The sequence below is a fragment of the Stylophora pistillata genome, chromosome 10 (genome assembly GCF_964205215.1).
Source record: "Stylophora pistillata chromosome 10, jaStyPist1.2, whole genome shotgun sequence".
Taxonomy (NCBI): domain Eukaryota; kingdom Metazoa; phylum Cnidaria; class Anthozoa; order Scleractinia; family Pocilloporidae; genus Stylophora; species Stylophora pistillata.
The window spans coordinates 30,757,239-30,777,767 of record NC_142528.1 but is presented as its reverse complement, the minus strand read 5'-3'; the positions used below and the strand labels follow the sequence as shown (position 1 = coordinate 30,777,767).

General features: G+C 38.9%; 2 protein-coding genes across 4 annotated transcripts; one reads left to right on the top strand and one right to left on the bottom strand.

The window, feature by feature from the left end:
* The first annotated feature begins 439 nt into the window (after positions 1–439).
* LOC148722669 (uncharacterized) lies at positions 440–15,565 on the top strand. 3 transcript variants are annotated; one of them, XM_088736346.1, is made up of 5 exons: positions 440–558; positions 1,206–1,499; positions 7,170–7,463; positions 10,765–11,058; positions 11,727–15,565. In XM_088736346.1, exons 2-5 carry the CDS (start codon positions 1,272–1,274, stop codon positions 11,751–11,753), a joined length of 843 nt encoding a protein of 280 aa, XP_088592472.1. In that variant the 5' UTR covers positions 440–558; positions 1,206–1,271; the 3' UTR covers positions 11,754–15,565. The 3 variants fall into 3 exon arrangements, with proteins under 3 accessions (XP_088592472.1, XP_088592470.1, XP_088592471.1); XM_088736344.1 differs by having other exon boundaries at positions 460–1,499; XM_088736345.1 differs by lacking the exons at positions 440–558; positions 1,206–1,499 and adding an exon at positions 5,324–5,601.
* LOC148722668 (uncharacterized) lies at positions 13,841–19,408 on the bottom strand. Its single transcript, XM_088737065.1, has 3 exons — positions 18,284–19,408; positions 16,510–16,608; positions 13,841–13,948 (listed from the first exon to the last, which is right to left on the bottom strand). The coding sequence occupies exons 1-3, from the start codon at positions 19,280–19,282 to the stop codon at positions 13,841–13,843; spliced, it is 1,206 nt and encodes a 401-aa protein (XP_088593191.1). The 5' UTR covers positions 19,283–19,408.
* Positions 19,409–20,529: the final 1,121 nt, after the last annotated feature.

Sequence of the window (20,529 nt, the reverse complement as noted above, 5' to 3'; positions counted from 1 at the left end):
CACAGTTAAACCAATTAGTGCTTTACACTGGTATAATAATATCCTGTACTTTGTTGACATCAGAATAACCTAAAAATTACACCCTTATGTAAACCACATGAAAACGAGGCTTCCTTGCTACATCCAATGTAAACAATCAAAATAATGGATAGTGCAGCTGTGGTTCTTGATGAAAATGTAAATTTAGACTGTTCTGTTAACCATTCTGTATACATGGAAATTTTCATAGAGGAGATTAATGTGTAATATGACAACTCTAACCCTTGCAATATGACAATTCTAAATTTTATTTAATATTTATTTCAGGTTTCAGTGGTTACTGAACCTCCTTGATTACCTTAAGACCTGGAAAGAAACACGTAACAACAGACCTAGAAATTTCGATCAGAATGCAAGGAGCAAAATGTTTATCTGGTGGCAAACTCATGAAGAATTTAAGCTCACAGTCTATTCTGTTATCGAGGCTACGCAATTTCTCCTCCAAGAAGGGGTGGAGTTTGTCTTCACTGAGCGCTTCTGTCAAGATTCTCTAGAGGAATATTTTGGCCATCAGCGCAAGTTAGTGTTTGATTTTCGTGTTTGTTTTTATCCTCTCCCTCTCCAACAGATCAACAAATATAAAGCGGATATCGATCAGCTGGGACAAGAATTTCAACAACAGACGAAAGACTTCGAAGAGGAAAAAAGACGACTTGTTGCAGAGGAGCGGGCCAAATGTGGGAGGGAAACCAGCGTTATGCGCTCAAAGCTGAAAAGCGTTACACAGCAGCTGATTTTAATAAAGAACACTTTGGACAATATAAAGAGAGAACATCAAGATCTAAGGATAAACTGTTTAAAACTCGGGACTCTAATTAAACCGGCAATACGCGAGGTGATAAAAAAAGTAGGTTTCACTTCCTGTAGCTCGCATGTTTCAAGACACTAAGTACAGTGAGACCTCCATTTACGAAGTGCCAAGGGACTGGGGAAATTGGCTCGTTATATCGAGGTTTCGTGGCATACATTTTACTGTAACTTTAGCCGGGCTGAGGCTGAAGTATCGTTCGTTATACCTAGGACTTCGTTATATAGAGGTTCGTGAAGTCGAGGTTCCACTGTATGGGGTACCTCGCTTACAAAAGGATGGATTTCTCCTGCGAGAATTTCGCGATCTGTTTGCAATTTCAGTTGTGAATGGAATTCCTCTTTTGTTTTCCTTACAGATTGTGCAGCGCATCAAAGGAATTGATGGCAAAGAGAAAGAATTGGTTACGAAGTACAAAAAGGAAATGGCGCTGAGGAAAAAGCTCAACAACGAACTGGTGGAATTGAAAGGCAACATTAGAGTATATTGCAGGGTAAGGCCTGTGATCAAAGAAGACGGAGGAGGAAAGATGGCTGCCAATGTTGTTTCTTTTGACGAAGATGACGATGGTGTTCTTGGTGTTTTCTCCAAAGGATCAACAAAACTATTCGAGATGGACAAGGTGTTCACATCAGAGTCCACTCAACAGCAGGTAATTTTTTTTTTTTTATGCCAGTTGATGTTGTATTTGATGAGTCGGACGTGACATCATGCGTTCGGGCTTTAATTTTTTAATGCAAACCTTGCGCTAGCGAACAGTAACTGATGCAAAAGAAGGCAGTGATGGTGTTTCCTTCATCAATGCACCAGTTTAGCAGCGAAATCTCGGAGCAAACTTTCATTTAAAGGAGCTTTGAGACAGTTGTGTGTACTGGAAAATATTGCTTGAAAATCTTTTTGTTCGTCATTTGCGACCCGTTCTAAATCCTCGCTATACTTAATAATGTGTGATTCATGTTTGTTTATTATTAGCATGTAAGTATTTTTATCAAAGTGTGGTAAAGTTTTTGCAATTTCGGTGAACTGCTCTAATGAAGTAGAGATATATTTAGCCAATAGACGCTCTTTTAATCTGCAATCCGCTTTTCTCTCTCTAGGTGTTTGAAGAGGTTAAGGCAGAGGGAAAATGATAAGACCAACGATTTTCTTTTTACATTATTCATTAGCTCCTGAGAACACTTTGAATATATGGGAAGAAACCTAGAAAGTTAAAGGTCTTCAGGCGGTGATTATGGATGAAAAAAAGTTATTTCGAAAATTTCTGTGGGCAAACCGAACCAAGCTGCCTCTCTTCTTCTATCTCTTCTCTTTCAGTACTAGTTTCTGTGCAGCGTCCCATTACACTAGAAAGCGTGTATGTGCTGCTCTTTTTTAATAATGACAAATAAAAACGGTCCGCTTCAGGAAGATTTGAAAGAAATACTAGAATCATTATATTATCATACTCCAAACCTGAACTCTACGGTCGCTACATCGACGACTGTATCGGCGCTACCTCCTCTACCAGAGAGGAACTCACTCAATTCATAACCGCAGTCAATTCTTTTCACCCGGCTCTAAAATCATGTACCTGGGAAATTTCTGACAATTCTTTATCCTTTTTAGACATCAAAGTTTCAATTGAAGGCAACGGTTTATGCTCTAGTGTGTATGACAAACCTACAGACTCGCATAATTACTTGTTATATTCGTCTTCCCATCCATCTCACGTTAAGAATTCCATTCCGTTTTCTCAGTTTCTAAGACTTCGTCGTTTATGTGGTGATGACTGATTTCCAGCACAAATCAGAGTCAATGTGCCAGTTTTTCGATAAACGTGGTTACCTTGATTCTGTCGTTCAAGCGGGTTACCACCGCGCCTTACTTATTGATCGACATTCAGCACTACAAACGTCGCAAAAGGAAGATTCCGACCGCATTCCACTCACTCTCACGTTTCACCCTCCCAACCACTCAATTAAATCCATCATTCTTAAAAACTTTATATTACTTCAAAACGATCCAGAGACAAGCACTATCTTTTCGCAGCCTCCGCTCATTTCATTCAAACGCGAGAAAAACATAGGCAATTTTTTGGTCAGAAGTTCTTTTCAGACTAATGACCAACCAGGCACTTTTAAATGCGCTCGTGCACGATGCAAAACGTGTCCTTCTATTCACAAAACTGATAAAATATCGGGACCCAAACGATCCATTAAGATCACCGCTCACTTCACGTGCACCTCCGCCAATGTAATCTATTGCATAACTTGCACCTATTGCAAAAAGATATACATAGGAGAAACAGGCAGAAGACTAAAACCAAGGCGCTGGACATAAAGAAAAAGGGAATTACCAGCTTGAAGAACCAAGCGATGACTGCTAGTGATGCCGTCAAAAATATGTCCAACGAGAACGAAGTTAATGAGCGAAGCGCCTCCGAGCGGATGCAGAACATGGAGAAGGAAATAGCCAGATTACAGAAATACCCTGCTACTCTGGAGGAAAAGCTGGTAAAGAAGGATGAAGAAATCAGAAAAACGAACGATTCAAGAGAAAACATCATGAAAACCATGCGTCAAACATTAGAGGTGGCTAACGCTAAAAAGGCAGAGAATGAGATCAAACTGCCCACAATCCCCGAGCAGTGTAAGCGGGACTTGAGAAGAGAGATGGAAGAGGAACTGCGGGAAAACGAAACGGAATTACCAGAGACCCTTTGACGACAAGGATAGGAGTGTAGAGGAGATTAGGCATGAGAAAAAAAACGTAGAAAGAGAACTTGCTGCTAAAAAAACCGACTCTTCAAAAGCAGATCCCTCTTCTTTGGTGAGAATAAAGTTTATGGGTTTCATTTTGTATCCCTGTTGACTCTTTTTACACTCATCAGTGCTCATCGGCTTCCCACCCCCTTTCCCCCTTCCTCTAGGGCCGCTACTCAGGCTAAGTTGCTTTGTTCGAGTGCCCATTAAATGCTGAGTTTAAATCTCTTCGCAGGACGAGACAGAGTCACTCAAAATAGAGTCAAAAAAGAGAAAACTCTTCCAAGACTTGCAAGATAGCGTTGCAGGTATAAAGTTTCGTGAAGTTCTGATGCAATCTCGAACCATGGACATTTCCTAATTCGTACAGGCGTGCCTCTTTATCGAGCTTTGAAGTGTATATCTCTTTTTCAGGTGAAGACAATGAAAAGGGCACATCATCAACGTTAACTCAATCCTCCGCGAAAAAGAGAAGAAAGCTGTTTAAAATACCTGCGATGCCAGCATATTTGTCTCTGGCAAAACAGGCACAATGATCCCCGTGAGGCACAAATCCATCCAGTTTGAAATCAGACGTCTTTTCTGCCACAAAGAGTTTTGGTGTAGCTCACTTTATATTTAATTTTTTGGATACCTTTAGGGATGTCGTGAAGCAAAAACAGAGCAAGACTCCACAAGAACCATAATTGCCAGACGACTGCGTCCGCGAGCTGTGAAATATAACTATAACTATTAAGTCAATTGCAAGTTAGCGCAGAAATAAAGTGACACTTTTTCACTTGAGAATAGCAAAGCATGAAAAAACATTTAAGTTGTGTAATGTTATCATAAAGCTGCCGTAAAGATCTACTTTACACAGCTTTACACCACATTTACATTTCGTAAAGGCACCCTTTACACGGCCATTACGCACTGACGTAAAGCTGGAGTAATGAGACTTATTTTAGAGACCTTTACGCACGGCGTAAAGTTGGTGTAAAAAAGAGATTTACGCTGCCTTTAGTTGGCGTAAGATCAAACTGTCCACAAACCCCGACCAGTGTAAGCAGGATTTGAGAAGAGAGATGGAAGAGGAACTGCGGGAAAACTAAACGGGATTACCAGAGACAACTTGACGACAAGGATAGGAGTGTGTAGGAGATTAAGCATGAGAAAGAAAACGTAGAAAGAGAACTTGCTGCTGAAAGAAGCGACTCTTCAAAAGCAGATCCCTCTTCGTCGGTGAGAATAAAGTTTATGGACTTCATTTTGTATCCCTGTTGACTCTGTTTACACTCATCAGTGCTAGTAGAGCTAAGGGTGTTCGAAACTAAATTAAGTCTTCTTTTTTTATTCTAACGCTCATTTGTTACTTTTCCTTCTTTTAACTTGTATAAAGAAAAGAGACATTATATCAGTTCAAGATCATTTTGCAGTTATTATTGCGAAAGCTGTTTCACAATTTCGACCTAAGGAGCTGGTAGCAAGACCTTAAAACTGTTTATTTGTTTGTTTCTTTAGGACCCTGATGTAGCAGACAAGGCGAGTCCGACAACGGCTTCTTCAAGATCAGCAAAGAAATCCTTCAAGGGGAACAGAACTGACATACCATTAACTCAGATAGATCTTGACGAGCCAGTTCATTCCTGGTTTAATGTTGACGAAAAGTTAATCATAACAATTCCCTAACTCCGACATTTGACAAAAATACCAACCAAAAATTTCATGGAAGGTCGAGGAATGATTGGGTAAGGAAGGAAGGAATTGATGACAAAGAAAGAATTGGTTACGAAGTACAAAAAGGAAATGGCGCTGAGGAAAAAGCTCCACAACGAACTGGTGGAATTGAAAGGCAACATTAGAGTATATTGCAGGGTAAGGCCTGTGATCAAAGAAGACGGAGGAGGAAAAATGGCTGCCAATGTTGTTTCTTTTGACGAAGATGACGATGGTGTTGTTGGTGTTTTCTCCAAAGGATCAACGAAACTGTTCGAGATGGACAAGGTGTTCACATCAGAGTCCACTCAACAGCAGGTAATTTTTTTTTTGTCATGCCAGTAGATGTCGCTATACTTAATAATATGTGATTCATGTTTGTTTATTATTACCATGTAAGTATATTTATCAAAGTGTGGTAAAGTTTTTGCAATCTCGGTGAACTGCTCTAATGAAGTAGAGATATATTTAGCCTTACTTTCTCCATACCATGACTCTCAGGATGGCAGGTATGGCAATTATTATTGTTATTATAGTTATATATGTTGTCATCTGTATATTTTCCTCTTTTTTGTAATTATAAATTTAACATGTGACTGTGGTATACCTAAATCTTGTCATTAGTTTGTTTGAATGCTATACATGTAGTGCTAAATGTATGTTTATTGTAACCCTAACCCCACAGTTAAACCAATTAGTGCTTTACACTGGTATAATAATATCCTGTACTTTGTTGACAGCAGAATAACCTAAGAAATACACCCTTATGTAAACCACATGAAACCGAGGCTCTCTTGCTACATCCAATGTAAACAATCAAAATAATGGATAGTACAGCTGTGGTTCTCGATGAAAATGTAAATTTACACTGTTCTGTTAACCATTCTGTATACATGGAAATATTCATCGAGCAGATTAATGTGTAATATGACAACTCTAACCCTTGCAATATGACAATTCTAAATTTTAAGTAATTTTTATTTCAGGTTTAAGTGGTTACTGAAACTACTTGATTACCATAAGACCTGGAAAGAAGCACGTAAAAACAGACCTGGAAATTTCGATCAGAATGCAAGGAGCAACATGTTTATCTGTCGGCAAAGTCATGAGGGTTTTCAGCTTACAGTCTATTCTGTTATTGAGGCTACGCAATTTATCCTCCAAGAAGGGGTGGAGTTTGTCTTGACTGTGCGCTTCTGTCAAGATTCTCTAGAGGAATATTTTGGCCATCAGCGCAAGTTAGTGTTTGATTTTCGTGTTTGTTTTTATCCTCTCCCTCTCCACCAGATCAACAAATATAAAGCGGATATCGATCAGCTGGGACAAGAATTTGAAAAACACACGAAAGACTTTTGAAGAGGAAAAAAGACGACTTGTTGCAGAGGAGCGGGCCAAATGTGGGAGGGAAACCAGCGTGATGCGCTCAAAGCTGAAAAGCGTTACACAGCAGCTGATTTTAATGAAGAACACTTTGGACAATATAAAGAGAGAACATCAAGATCTAAGGATAAACTGTTTAAAACTCGGGACTCGAATTAAACCGGCAATACGCGAGGTGATATAATAAGTAGGTTTCACTTCCTGTAGCTCGCATGTTTCAAGACACTAAGTACAGTGGAACCTCAATTTACGAAGTGCCAAGGGACTGGGGAAATTGGCTCGTTATATCGAAGTTTCGTGGCATACATTTTACTGTAACTTTAGCTGGACTGAAGCTGAAGTATCGTTCGTTATACCTAGGACTCTGTTATATAGAGGTTCGTGAAGTCGAGGTTCCACTGTATGGGGTACCTCGTTTACACAAGGATGGATTTCTCCTGCGAGAATCTCGCGATCTGTTTGCAATTTCAGTTCTGAATGTAACTCCACTTTTGTTTTCCTTACAGATTGTGCAGCGCATCGAAGGAATTGATGACAAAGACAAAGAATTGGTTACGAAGTACAAAAAGGAAATGGCGCTGAGGAAAAAGCTCCACAACGAACTGGTGGAATTGAAAGGCAACTATAGGGTATATTGCAGGGTAAGGCCTGTGATCAAAGAAGACGGAGGAGGAAAAATGGCTGCCAACGTTGTTTCTTTTGACGAAGATGACAATGGTGTTCTTGGTGTTTTCTCCAAAGGATCAACAAAACTGTTCGAGATGGACAAGGTGTTCACATCAGAGTCCACTCAACAGCAGGTAATTGTTTTTTTGTTATGCTAGTAGGTGTCGCTATACTTAATAATGTGTGATTCATGTTTGCTTATTATTACCATGTAAGTATTTTTAGCAAAGTGTGATAAAGTTTTTGCAATTTCGGTGAACTGCTTTAATGAAGTAGAGATATATTTAAACAATAGACGCTCTTTTAATCTGCAATGCGCTGTTCTCTCCAGGTGTTTGAAGAGGTTAAGGCAGAGGGAAAATGATAAGACCAACGATTTTCTTTTTACATTATTTATTAGCTCCTTAGAACACTTTGAATATATGGGAAGAAACCTAGAAAGTTAAAGTTCTTCAGGCGGTGATTATGGATGAAGAAAAGTTATTTCGAAAATTTCTGTGGGCAAACCGAACCAAGCTGCCTCTCTTCTTCTATCTCTTCTCTTTCAGTACTAGTTTCTGTGCAGCGTCCCATTACACTAGAAAGCGTGTATGTGCTGCTCTTTTTTAATAATGATAAATAAAAACGGTCCGCTTCAGGAAGATTTCAAAGAAATACTAGAATCATTATATTATCATACTCCAAACCTGAACTCTACGGTCGCTACATCGACGACTGTATCGGCGCTACCTCCTCTACCAGAGAGGAACTCACTCAATTCATAACCGCAGTCAATTCTTTTCACCCGGCTCTGAAATCATGTACCTGGGAAATTTCTAACAGTTCTTTATCCTTTTTAGACATCAAAGTTTCAATTGAAGGCAACGGTTTATGCACTAGTGTGTATGACAAACCTACAGACTCGCATAATTACTTGTTATATTCGTCTTCGCATCCATCTCACGTTAAGAATTCCATTCCTTTTTCTCAGTTTCTAAGACTTCGTCGTTTATGTGGTGATGACTCTGATTTCCAGCACAAATCATAGTCAATGTGCCAGTTTTTCGATAAACGTGGTTACCTTGATTCTTTCGCTCAAGCGGGTTACCACCGCGCCCAGCTTATTGATCGACATTCAGCACTACAAACGTCGCAAAAGGAAGATTCCGACCGCATTCCATTCACTCTCACGTTTCACCCTCCCAACCACTCAATTAAATCCATCATTCTCAAAAACTTTAAATTACTTCAAAACGATCCAGAGACAAGCACTATCTTTTCGCAGCCTCCGCTCATTTCATTCAAACGGGACAAAAACATAGGCAATTTTTTGGTCAGAAGTTCTTTTCAGACTAATGACCAACCAGGCACTTTTAAATGCGCTCGTGCACGATGCAAAACGTGTCCTTCTATTCACAAAACTGATAAAATATCGGGACCCAAACGATCCATTAAGATCACCGCTCACTTCACGTGCACCTCCGCCAATGTAATCTATTGCATAACTTGCACCTATTGCAAAAAGATATACATAGGCGAAACAGGCAGAAGACTAAAACCAAGGCGCTGGACATAAAGAAAAAGGGAATTACCAGCTTGAAGAACCAAGCGATGGCTGCTAGTGATACCGTCAAAAATATGTCCAACGAGAACGAAGTTAATGAGCGAAGCGCCTCCGAGCGGATGCAGAACATGGAGAAGGAAATAGCCATATTGCAGAAATAGCGTGCTACTCTGGAGGAAAAGCTGGTAAAGAAGGATGAAGAAATCAGAAAAACGAACGATTCAAGAGAAAACATCATGAAAACCATGCGTCAAACATTAGAGGTGGCTAACGCCAAAAAGGCAGAGAATGAGATCAAACTGTCCACAATCCGGGAGCAGTGAAAATCTTTTTGTTCGTCATTTGCGACCCGTACTAAATCCTCGCTTACTCAATAATGTGTGATTCATGTTTGTTTATTATTACCATGTAAGTATTTTTATCAAAGTGTGGTAAAGTTTTTGCAATTTCGGTGAACTGCTATAATGAAGTAGAGATATATTTAGCCTTACTTGCTCCATACCGTGACTCTCAGGATGGCAGGTATGGCAATTATTATTGTTATTACAGTTATATATGTTGTCATCTGTATATTTTCCTCTTTTTTGTAATTATAGATTTAACATGTGACTGTGATATACCTAAATCTTGTCATTAGTTTGTTTGAATGCTATACATGTAGTGCAAATTGTATGTTTATTGTAACCCTAACCCCACAGTTAAACCAATTAGTGCTTTACACTGGTATAATAATATCCTGTACTTTGTTGACAGCAGAATAACCTAAAAAATACACCATTACGTAAACCACATGAAAACGAGGCTCCCTTGCTACATACAATGTAAACAATCAAAATAATGGATAGTGCAGCTGTGGTTCTTGATGAAAATGTAAATTTAGACTGTTCTGTTAACCATTCTGTATACATGGAAATTTTCATCGAGCAGATTAATGTGTAATATGACAACTTTAACCCTTGCAATATGACAATTCTAAATTTTAAGTAATTTTTATTTCAGGTTTCAGTGGTTACTGAAACTCCTTGATTACCTTAAGACCTGGAAAGAAGCACGAAACAACAAACCTGGAAATTTCGATCAGAATGCAAGGAGCAACGTGTTTATCTGTTGGCAAACTCATGAAGGTTTTCAGCTCACAGTCTCTTCTGTTATTGAGGCTACGCAATTTATCCTCCAAGAAGGGGTGGAGTTTGTCTTCACTGAGCGCTTCTGTCAAGATTCTCTGGAGGAATATTTTGGCCATCAGCGCAAGTTAGTGTTTGATTTTCGTGTTTGTTTTTATCCTCTCCCTCTCCAACAGATCATCAAATATAAAGCGGATATCGATCAGCTGGGACAAGAATTTGAACAACAGACGAAAGACTTTTGAAGAGGAAAAAAGACGACTTGTTGCAGAGGAGCGGGCCAAATGTGGGAGGGAAACCAGCGTTATGCGCTCAAAGCTGAAAAGCGTTACACAGCAGCTGATTTTAATGAAGAACACTTTGGACAATATAAAGAGAGAACATCAAGATCTAAGGATAAACTGTTTAAAACTCGGGACTCGAATTAAACCGGCAATACGCGAGGTGATAAAACAAGTAGGTTTCACTTCCTGTAGCTCGCATGTTTCAAGACACAGTGGAACCTCAATTTACGAGGTGCTAAGGGACTGGGGAAATTGGCTCGTTATATCGAGGTTTCGTGGCATACATTTTACTGTAACTTTAGCCGGGCTGAGGCTGAAGTATCGTTCGTTATACCTAGGACTTCGTTATATAGAGGTTCGTGAAGTCGAGGTTCCACTGTATGGGGTACCTCGTTTACACAAGGATGGATTTCTCCTGCGAGAATCTCGCGATCTGTTTGCAATTTCAGTTCTGAATGTAACTCCACTTTTGTTTTCCTTACAGATTGTGCAGCGCATCGAAGGAATTGATGACAAAGATAAAGAATTGGTTACGAAGTACAAAAAGGAAATGGCGCTGAGGAAAAAGCTCCACAACGAACTGGTGGAATTGAAAGGCAACATTAGAGTATATTGCAGGGTAAGGCCTGTGATCAAAGAAGACGGAGGAGGAAAAATGGCTGCCAATGATGTTTCTTTTGACAAAGATGACGATCGTGTTCTTGGTGTTTTCTCCAAAGGATCAACAAAACTGTTCGAGATGGACAAGGTGTTCACATCAGAGTCCACTCAACAGCAGGTAATCTTTTTTTAGTTATGCCAGTAGATGTCGCTATACTTAATAATGTGTGATTCATGTTTGTTTATTATTACCATGTAAGTATTTTTATCAAAGTGTGGTAAAGTTTTTGCAATTTCGGTGAACTGCTCTAATGAAGTAGAGATATATTTACCCTTACTTGCTCCATACCGTGACTCTCAGGATGGCAGGTATGGCAATTAATATTGTTATTATAGTTATATATATTGTCATCTGTATATTTTCCTCTTTTTTGTAATTATAAATTTAACTTGTGACTGTGGTATACCTAAATCTTGTCATTAGTTTGTTTGAATGCTATACATGTAGTGCAAATTGTATGTTTAATGTAACCCTAACCCCACAGTTAAACCAATTAGTGCTTTACACTGGTATAATAATATCCTGTACTTTGTTGACAGCAGAATAACCTAAGAAATACACCCCTATGTAAACCACATGAAAACGAGGCTCTCTTGCTACATCCAATGTAAACAATCAAAATAATGGATAGTGCAGCTGTGGTTCTTGATGAAAATGTAAATTTACACTGTTCTGTTAACCATTTTGTATACATGGAAATTTTCATGGAGCAGATTAATGTGTAATATGACAACTCTAACCCTTACAATATGACAATTCTAAATTTTATGTAATTTTTATTTCAGGTTTCAGTGGTTACTGAAACTCCTTGATTACCTTAAGACCTGGAAAGAAGCACGTAACAACAGACCTGGAAATTTCGATCAGAATGGAAGGAGCAAAATGTTTATCTGGTGGCAAACTCATGAAGGTTTTCAGCTCACAGTCTATTCTGTTATTGAGGCTACGCAATTTCTCCTCCAAGAAGGGGTGGAGTTTGTCTTGACTGAGCGCTTCTGTCAAGATTCTCTAGAGGAAGATTTTGGCCATCAGCGCAAGTTAGGCAGACGGAATGATAATCCTGATATTCGAGCATTTGGTTATAATAACAATGCAATCAGAATTCAAAGGCAAGTGTCACGTCAAAGTGGAAATACCCGAGGGAGAAAAGACAGGACCAGAGCCTGGGAGCAAGTCACAGATGACCCCATTCCATTTAAAAAAAAAAGTGATCAGACATTGAACATTATTATTTTTTTATATTATTATTATTATTATTATTATTACAAAAAATGACATGAATATTATTTAATTATAAGAGGTGTTTTAATTTCATTCGCAGCGAATAGAAATTAAAGCATGCGATACAACACTCCACTTTCCCCTATATCGAGCAAGACAAATGAAATGACTCAGCAAATTTCACGGCACAACTCCCTTTTGAAAATATATTTAAGCCTGTACTTCAACAGGCCAGCCATCTATCTAAGTTATATAAAACAGTTTAGTTCTAAACGAAACACACTGCAACGCTGAAAAACTGCGAGTTACGAAAAAAAAAGACACTTGTTCACACTGGGAACATACCTTGGGGAAGAAATGGTTCAAGATCACTTTGTAGTTATTATTGCGAAAGCTGTTTCACAATTTCGACCTGAGGAGCTGGTAGCAAGACCTTAAAACTGTTTATTTCTTTGTTTCTTTAGGACCCTGATGTAGCAGACAAGGCGAGTCCGACAACGGCTTCTTCAAGATTAGCAAAGAAATCCTTCAAGGGGAACAGCAGTGACATACCATTGGCTCAGGTAGATCTTGACGAGCCAGTTCATTCCTGGTTTAATGTTGACGAAAGGTTAATCATAACAATTCCCTGACTCTGACATTTGACAAAAATACCAATCAAAAATTTCATGGAATGTCGAGGAATGATTGGGTAAATTAAAATGTCAAGCGACTGGTTTCGATGTGTCCTGGTCGTTCCTCTCCACGTCGCGAAGGTTTTCTCGGAATCGGTCACCTAGTCCTCTGCCTGTTTCGCCGATGTAAATCTTTTTGCAATAAGAGTGAGTTATGCAATAGATTACATTGGCGGAGGTGCACGTGAACAAGCAACCTAGGGCAATCTGCGGTCTTTCCTTACACTTAGGTTGCACGGAAAGCCGCAAAACCCTTGAACAAAAGCTCATCTTTCAAACCGGCAGTCTAAATCCCACAGGTATCAACGAACGCTTTTCATTCCACTAATTTATTCATGTTTTTCTCCTTGCCATGTTCCCACCAATCACGTAGCTCTCCTTTCTGCCTTTGAAAGCACACACAACCCACAATTCCTCTATTCGCTCCGACGAAGGGCTAACGCTCGAAACGCCAGCTTTTATAACCGTAACGGTGGCCAATTTACCATTTCAACTTTGTTGATATATTCAAAAGATTATTATTATACTATTATTATTATTATTATTATTATTATAGTAAATTATAGTAAATTTTATAGTAAATCTTTTTACTATTCTTTTGCGTTGAACTTTTGAAGACTTTGCATTTCCTTTCTCAAGAGACTTAAAGTAAGATATAGACTTGCTAAACAGCACATTATAATTTTATTATTCATAGCCATATAACTATGTAGTTTAGGTTAGTAATATTTTTCCTTAAAAGGAGAATTGTAACCAGCAAGATTTTTTTTATTTTTTTATACACATGTTAGATTCAATAAAGGTCTTTTCTCATTAAAGATATTGCTTAGCTATAGAGTATTTCTCAAATGATTATTATTTTTTTTTTTTTCTTGATACGCGGGACGAATGCTGGCAATCCCGGCTAAACTACGAAGGCTAAAGCAACTCAGACTTCACAACTCCAATATCCATTGACTATTTCTTCATAGAACAAACTGATGCGTGTTAATCAGGTAATAGAATCAGATAACCTTACCGCTGACGACTTTTTTGCGGGTAAAGTCGTCGACTTTGTCGCGGATGTCGTCCGCTTGTTTCTCGCCGATTCTCTTGTGTTCGGGCGACGTCGCCTACGAAAAAAATAAGAGAATTGCCCAACTAACGAACGAGCCTTTAAAAAGCTGTAGGGAAGAATTTTCAAGTTGATTCCTCAGAAAGAAGTTATCAAATAATTTTTTAAATTTTTTTTAAATGTTTCCTATCAATATCTGTTTCGAAAAATTCAATTGAAAAGATAGGTCTCCGTGCTTCTTTAGGAGAGATTCTGGGCCAAACTTACTCCATTTATGCCTGTGCTGGCACTTTTGACACGCGTTACCTAATTAGTCTGTGCACAACCCCCCCTACCGTTCAAAAGAAGGGGGCTCTACCCGATTCTCTTTTGGAAGGTAGGGGGTCGGCTGTACACAGACTGCATGTCATCGGTTCACGGTATATTTTGAGGTAACTTGAAGCAAGGGTTTTTGAAGAAACACTTGAGAAAACTTTTGAAAAAAAACCTGAAAGGTAAAAAGTCTCGAGCGTATGGAACAATTTGATCTATAATTTGTGAAAAATCAAGAAATTTTAAACGACACTGACTTAAAACGTTGCTCGAGTCGTTGCTTTCGAGGTAATAATTTGCTTCCTCGAGTAACGCGCTTTACGCACGCTTTTAGATACTTTGAAAGCCCGCGGATAAGCTACATCCCGAATTTAGCAGCTCAAATTTTGGGAAAGTTTTTAGATAGAAATCAAAAGAAATCCAAAGTCGAGTCTTAAGAAGTCTCCTTCATCCACTGTTCATCGAACATAAACTCGTTATTCACCATGCAATTGAAAATATTTCAAAGTGTTACCCACAACGCTAGCACTTTAACGTAATGAACATCGTTTCTACCTACTTTGACATATGACTGGTCTTTTTCTGGTCTTTGTTGACAGGAATTTCTTCATTCAACGCAGTTCTTCCATAGATTTCTCCATTACAACTAAAACGTGGGCAAAACATTCCAAGCTTAGTAACCAGGCATTAGATTGGACTTGATAGTGGACATTCACGACACTTTTCTTAAATGTTCCCGTAGATAACCCGCAACCCCAATTTCTAGCGATGATTTTGGGGAAAAAAAGTGCGGTTTATCCTCGGGCTTTTACGGTAAATCCTTTCTTCTCGTTTTATATCTAGGGAGGTCAGAATTTCTTCAAATATTAAAACTCTAATCAACAAGGCCGTGAATGTACTTAAAGGTGGCAATGTATCTGTGGACAAGACGCCGTTGGAGCAGTGTTGGCCAGTTTAGACAATTTAGAGCGTCGGGGATGAGGCGCGATTGGGCAAATCAAGGATAACTTTTGCAGCTTTATTTTGTAGTATTTTTAAGTCTTCCATGATAGTGGCGTTATTCTTGTCTCCCCAAGGGATGTCGGTATAGTCAAAAAGTAGACTTATTAAGGAATTGTACAATGTAATTCGCGTTTCTAATGGTAACTGACGCTTGACTCGCTTTAGTAAACCGAGTTTTTGTTTTATTTTGGTGATTAATGATTCGATGTGCTCGTGCCATGTCATGTTCTTGTGGATGACTACACCGAGAAATTTGATTGAGTTCGTATTTTCAAGTTCTTTGTTATCTATTTCAAGCTTGATACCTTGGCAGGTTTCCAATCTGCGATGGCTACCAAAGAATAAAAATTTCGATATTTTAGTGTTCAGTGTCAGATAATTACTTTCGAACCATTGAGCTAAATTAGCAAGGTCGGCATTTAGATAGTATTGAATACATTCGTAACTCTTAGACAATTTCGGCGACGGAAACGCAAAAAGTGGCAAAAGATAGTCAAAACAAACACAGTTGGCTTTCTTTCCGGGCTCTCAATCTCGAAGAAAACAAGTCATTCTTAATTCTTAATGAAGCAAAATCTTTTTGCAATGTAATAAATCCTTTATTAGCCAAGCTTGTTCGGTGAAGATGGCTGGATATTAGCCTCGTTCTTTTCTTCCCATTTTTATGTACCTCGAATTCGTCGCGGTCCACAAAAATGCTAAAAAAAGGAACTCGGCCAATATCCAGCTATCTTGACCTTACGCTTGGTTAATAACGCATATGAATTAAACAACTGGATAAATGACATATACCGTCACCCCGTTGTGTCAGGACAGAGGATACCAAACACGAAAAAGCTGTCCGCAAAGATTCCTGGGAATCTCCATGCAGTCGAAGAAGACACTGGTCAATGCTATTGTATCTTTCACTTTGATTACTGCAACTCGCTCCTATTTAATCTACCTAAATACCAACTTGATCGTTTAAAGGAAAGTTCAGAACGCCTCTCACCACATATTTTCTTTTAATACCATACAATGATTGATTGCCCTGGGGCGATCCCAGCAAACGCAAGGATCCCAAGATTGGCAACGTTTTCATTCAAGTCATCAAGGACTTGATTAGTTGCATAAATTCCAGGTAAAATCCACACCTCTTCCTGCCATTAGAGGCGATGCATTGAATAAAAAATCATTTGATTTTATTCCTCGACCTTCCATGAAATTTTTGGTCTGTATTTTTGTCAAATGTCGGAATCAGGGAATTGTTATAATTAACTTTTCGTCAACATTAAACCAGGAATGAACTGGCTCGTCAAGATCTACCTGAGCCAATGGTATGTCACTGCTGTTCCCCTTGAAGGATTTCTTTGCTGATCTTGAAGAAGCCGTTGTCGGACACGCCTTGTCTGCTACATCAGGGTCCTAAAGAAACAAACAAATAAACAAACAGTTTTAAGGTCTTGCTACCAGCTCCTTAGGTCGAGATTGTGAAACAGCTTTCGCAATAATAACTGCAAAATGATCTTGAACTGATATAATGTCCCTTTTCTTCATACAAGTTAAAGAAGGAAAAGTAACAAATGAGCGTTAGAATAAAAAAAGAAGACTTAATTTAATTTCGAACACCCACAGCATTTTGCTTGCCGCAATTCAGGGGACAAGCTATTCCAGATAACCGCACCGTTATAGCTAAAGCTATTTTTCAGGAAATTGGTGCGGGGCAATGGAACAGCTAGTTTGTTTTCAGAGTTCCTTAGATTATATGGAGGATCATATTTAGTGAAAAGAGAACCAAGATAGTCGGGCGCAAGACCATGTATAGATTTATAGACCATGGTGGCCACTTGTATTTGTCGCTGAGTATCTAACCGTCTCCAGTTAAGTTGCACAAAAAGAGGATCAGCGCTTGTGTCATAACTGGGGAAGGTCAGAATACGGGCAGCCCGGTTTTGCAACTTTTGGAGCTTATTCGAAAGACCCTTGTTACAATGCCCCCAGACCTCGCTGCAGTAATTAAAGTACGGTTGAACTAAGACATTGAAAACGGACTCAAGCGTGGCTCGATTAACAAAAGGCCTACAACGTTTAATTGCTCCAATGCCCGATGCGATTTTCTTGGCTATTTTTTCAATGTGCATATTCCATGAAAGGTTTTCGTCTATATGTACACCCAGAGATTTGACTGAGCTAACTTGTTTAATAGTGTCACCACCTATGATTAGTTTAGGGGAAGTATCGTAGGTACCTATCCTTTGCCGCGATCCAATTAACATGAATTCAGTTTTAGATGAATTTAGAGTCAATTTGTTTGCAGTGAGCCATGTGATAACATTGGATGGGTCGTGATTCATAACATCATTGATCATTTCTATGTTGTTACTGGCAAAGGTCAGGTGAGTATCGTCGGCATACATACGTGCAACTGAATTAGACAGGCAATTAGGAAGATCATTTATGTATAGAACAAAAAGCAAAGGTCCTAGAATTGTTCCTTGCGGAATTTCACAAGTGAGAACTTGACTAATTGAGAGCGAACCATTTACAAAACATTGTTGATGGCGATTATCTAGGTATGAGCTAAACCATTCATAAGCGATACCGCGGATACCATATTCGAATAATTTAGACATAAGAATTGTATGATCAACGGTATCAAAAGCCTTTTTTAGGTCGAGAAAAACAACTGCATTTATACTGCCTTTATCAATGTTGAAGACCCAATTGTTTGTGGCCTCCAACAAGGCAGTAACAGTTGAATGGAGCGAACGAGAGCCAGATTGCTGACTGAAATCAAATTGTTTTCAGTGAGATAACCGTAAACCTGGTCGTAAATGATACGCTCAAACACCTTAGCTACTATAGGGACGATAGAAATTGGGCGATAATTGTTTAAGTCGGAGTGATCTCCCTCTTTGAAAAGTGGGATAACCTTTGCGCATTTCCGTTCCTGAGGGAAAACACGTGATCTGATAGACTGATTAAAAGTAGAACACAATGGATCAGCTATCAGATCGGCGCACTCCCTAAGAAGTCGCGAAGATATCATATCTAAGCCTGTGGCTTTCGATTTACAAAGCTTAGACAAAAGTGAGAACACTTTAGAAGATATAATACATTTCAACTCAAAACGTTTGTCAGTTCCCTTAAGGTACTGTAGGTGTGATGGACCATTATTAGAACAAATCTGGCTAGCAAGCTTGGGTCCAATAGAAGAAAAGTGATTGTTGAAGGCATCGGCCAGCTCAGGAGGGCCGTAAATAGAGTTACCGTTGCTTTTGATTTCTTTTATGGAAAATTTATTAGTTTTCCTCGACATGAGCTCATTTACAATCCTCCATGTCTGGCGCGAATTGCCTTCGTTTTCATCTAATGCTCTTTTATAAAAGAGCTCTTTTGCTTTTTTGATTTCGTTATTAACTAGGTTGTGACATTTTTTAAATTGTAGCCAGTCATTAACATCCTTAGAACGCGATGCTTTCAATTTAAGAATATCTCTGTCATGCATTCGTTTCTTTAAGTAAGGTGTAATCCAAGGTGACTTTGAGGCGCGCGCCCGTTTTACATGAAGTGGGGCATGCTTGTTTACACATTCCAGGAATAGTTCTTTCCATGCAGCCCATATTAAATTAGGATCAGAATAGCTTTCGATGCTACTCCAATCCTGTTGACCTATATCGTTACGAAAGTGATCAGAGTTAAAATTCTTAAATTTCCTATATCTCAGGGTAGTATGCTTATTCGTTGTCGATTCAATAGAAACTTTACGAAAAACGTAAACCAAACTGTGATCGCTGATGCCTATATGTGAGACCCCTGAGCAGACGACCCTATCTGGAGTATTTGTAAAAATTAGATCAATTAAAGTACGTGATTTGTCGGTAATTCTAGTATGTTCAGTTATTAACTGGTCAAGGCCGTAAACATCAGCAATATTAGATAAGATATTTGTACTTTTGTCAAACTTAGGTGTGGCCATATTACAATTCAGATCTCCTAAGACGTAATATTCGATATTTTCTGAGTCTAGTTTTCCAATAAGTTCTTCAAATGGTCTAAAAAGGTCAATTGAAGAATCAGGGGGTCTATACCAGGTCATAACGGCAAAAGGCCTTGATCTGGGCTTCTTGATTTCGACAGTCAGACTTTCTATTTGTTCACATATTAGATCAGAGCGAACAGAATAATTGATTTCGGAACGAATAAGAAAACAAACACCCCCTCCAGACCTACCGTTAGTAGAGCGATCTCTACGAATAGATTCATAGCCAGAAATATGAATTTCATTATCGCCTATTGTGTCATCCAATTTAGTTTCATTTATGGCTAAGATATCGATAGGTCTGTCGGAAAGCAAAATTCTTAGTTCACCGATGTGTGCAGAAAGACTATTGATATTTAGCGAGGCCAATTTAAAGCCTCGTTTAGGCGGGAGAAATTCGTGAGAAACGATTGGATTTCCAAGGTCGCGATTAAGCTCTGAATTGAACAGACGGCCAGTAGGTGCAAGGGATCCAAATCGAATGTCACGAGCATGTAGTCGTGCGTTGAAAACCCCACGTGTATTTATATTCGCGTGCTAAGCATGCCCCGTAGTACAAAAACATCTCTAGAGCGGAAACGTTCCGATCTATCAAGCTCTGATCCATTACCCGAAAAATTGACGAGATCAGAACTCTTCTTCGGCAGTGTAACCGGGTTTATTGAAAATAAACGTATGAGGTGAAACGAGAAAGCGTCTTCACCGGAGCACCTACAAACTACAGTTTTCTATTTTGACAGCATTCCTCCTGCTATCCCACAATTCTTAACAAAACAATACGTGAAAACGTGTAACGCAACGAGTTACGAGTGACAGAACAGGAAATAATTTGCATTACCAGTGTAAGTGCATTTAATTGGAAAATATAATATTTACTGCTATTACTAAAACAAGATTAACGGTAAAAAACTACGACGTTTCGAAGTCTGCATGACCTCATTATCAAGTAAAATGTTAAAACTGATGTAAAATTGTAGCTCAGAGATTATATACAAATAAAATGTGATAACTTCATTAGAATAATGAGCGTTCATTGTTATAGGTGTTTAGCATGTCAGATCGTGCAGTATATGTTTAAATAAATACTTTTGCACGTATTGAGTCAGACTGCGTGTTTAGCTTTGGTTTTTGTTCGCGAATGAATAGCATTTCGTGAATTAGGCAGTCCATTTTTCCGCGGCATTTCTTAAGAACGGAAAACATTTCCTCTAGGCTAGTGGACGCTACACTGTGGGCTTCTTTCAGATGCTTGCCAATGACAGAGGCTTTATGTTCTTCTATGCGTTGATAAAGATGGCGTGTGG

Excerpts from the sequence above, each read along its gene's own strand:
- LOC148722668 (XM_088737065.1), bottom strand. The coding sequence starts at position 19,282 with ATGACCTGGTATAGACCCCCTGATTCTTCAATTGACCTTTTTAGACCA. Across the intron at positions 16,609-18,283 it reads AATGTATTATATCTTCTAAA|GACCCTGATGTAGCAGACAA; the intron begins GTGTTCTCACTT and ends TTGTTTCTTTAG. Across the intron at positions 13,949-16,509 it reads GTGACATACCATTGGCTCAG|GCGACGTCGCCCGAACACAA; the intron begins GTAGATCTTGAC and ends TTTTTTTCGTAG.
- LOC148722669 (XM_088736344.1), top strand. The coding sequence starts at position 912 with ATGTTTCAAGACACTAAGTACAGTGAGACCTCCATTTACGAAGTGCCA. Across the intron at positions 1,500-7,169 it reads CAGAGTCCACTCAACAGCAG|ATTGTGCAGCGCATCGAAGG; the intron begins GTAATTTTTTTT and ends TTTTCCTTACAG. Across the intron at positions 11,059-11,726 it reads CAGAGTCCACTCAACAGCAG|GTTTCAGTGGTTACTGAAAC; the intron begins GTAATCTTTTTT and ends TTTTTATTTCAG.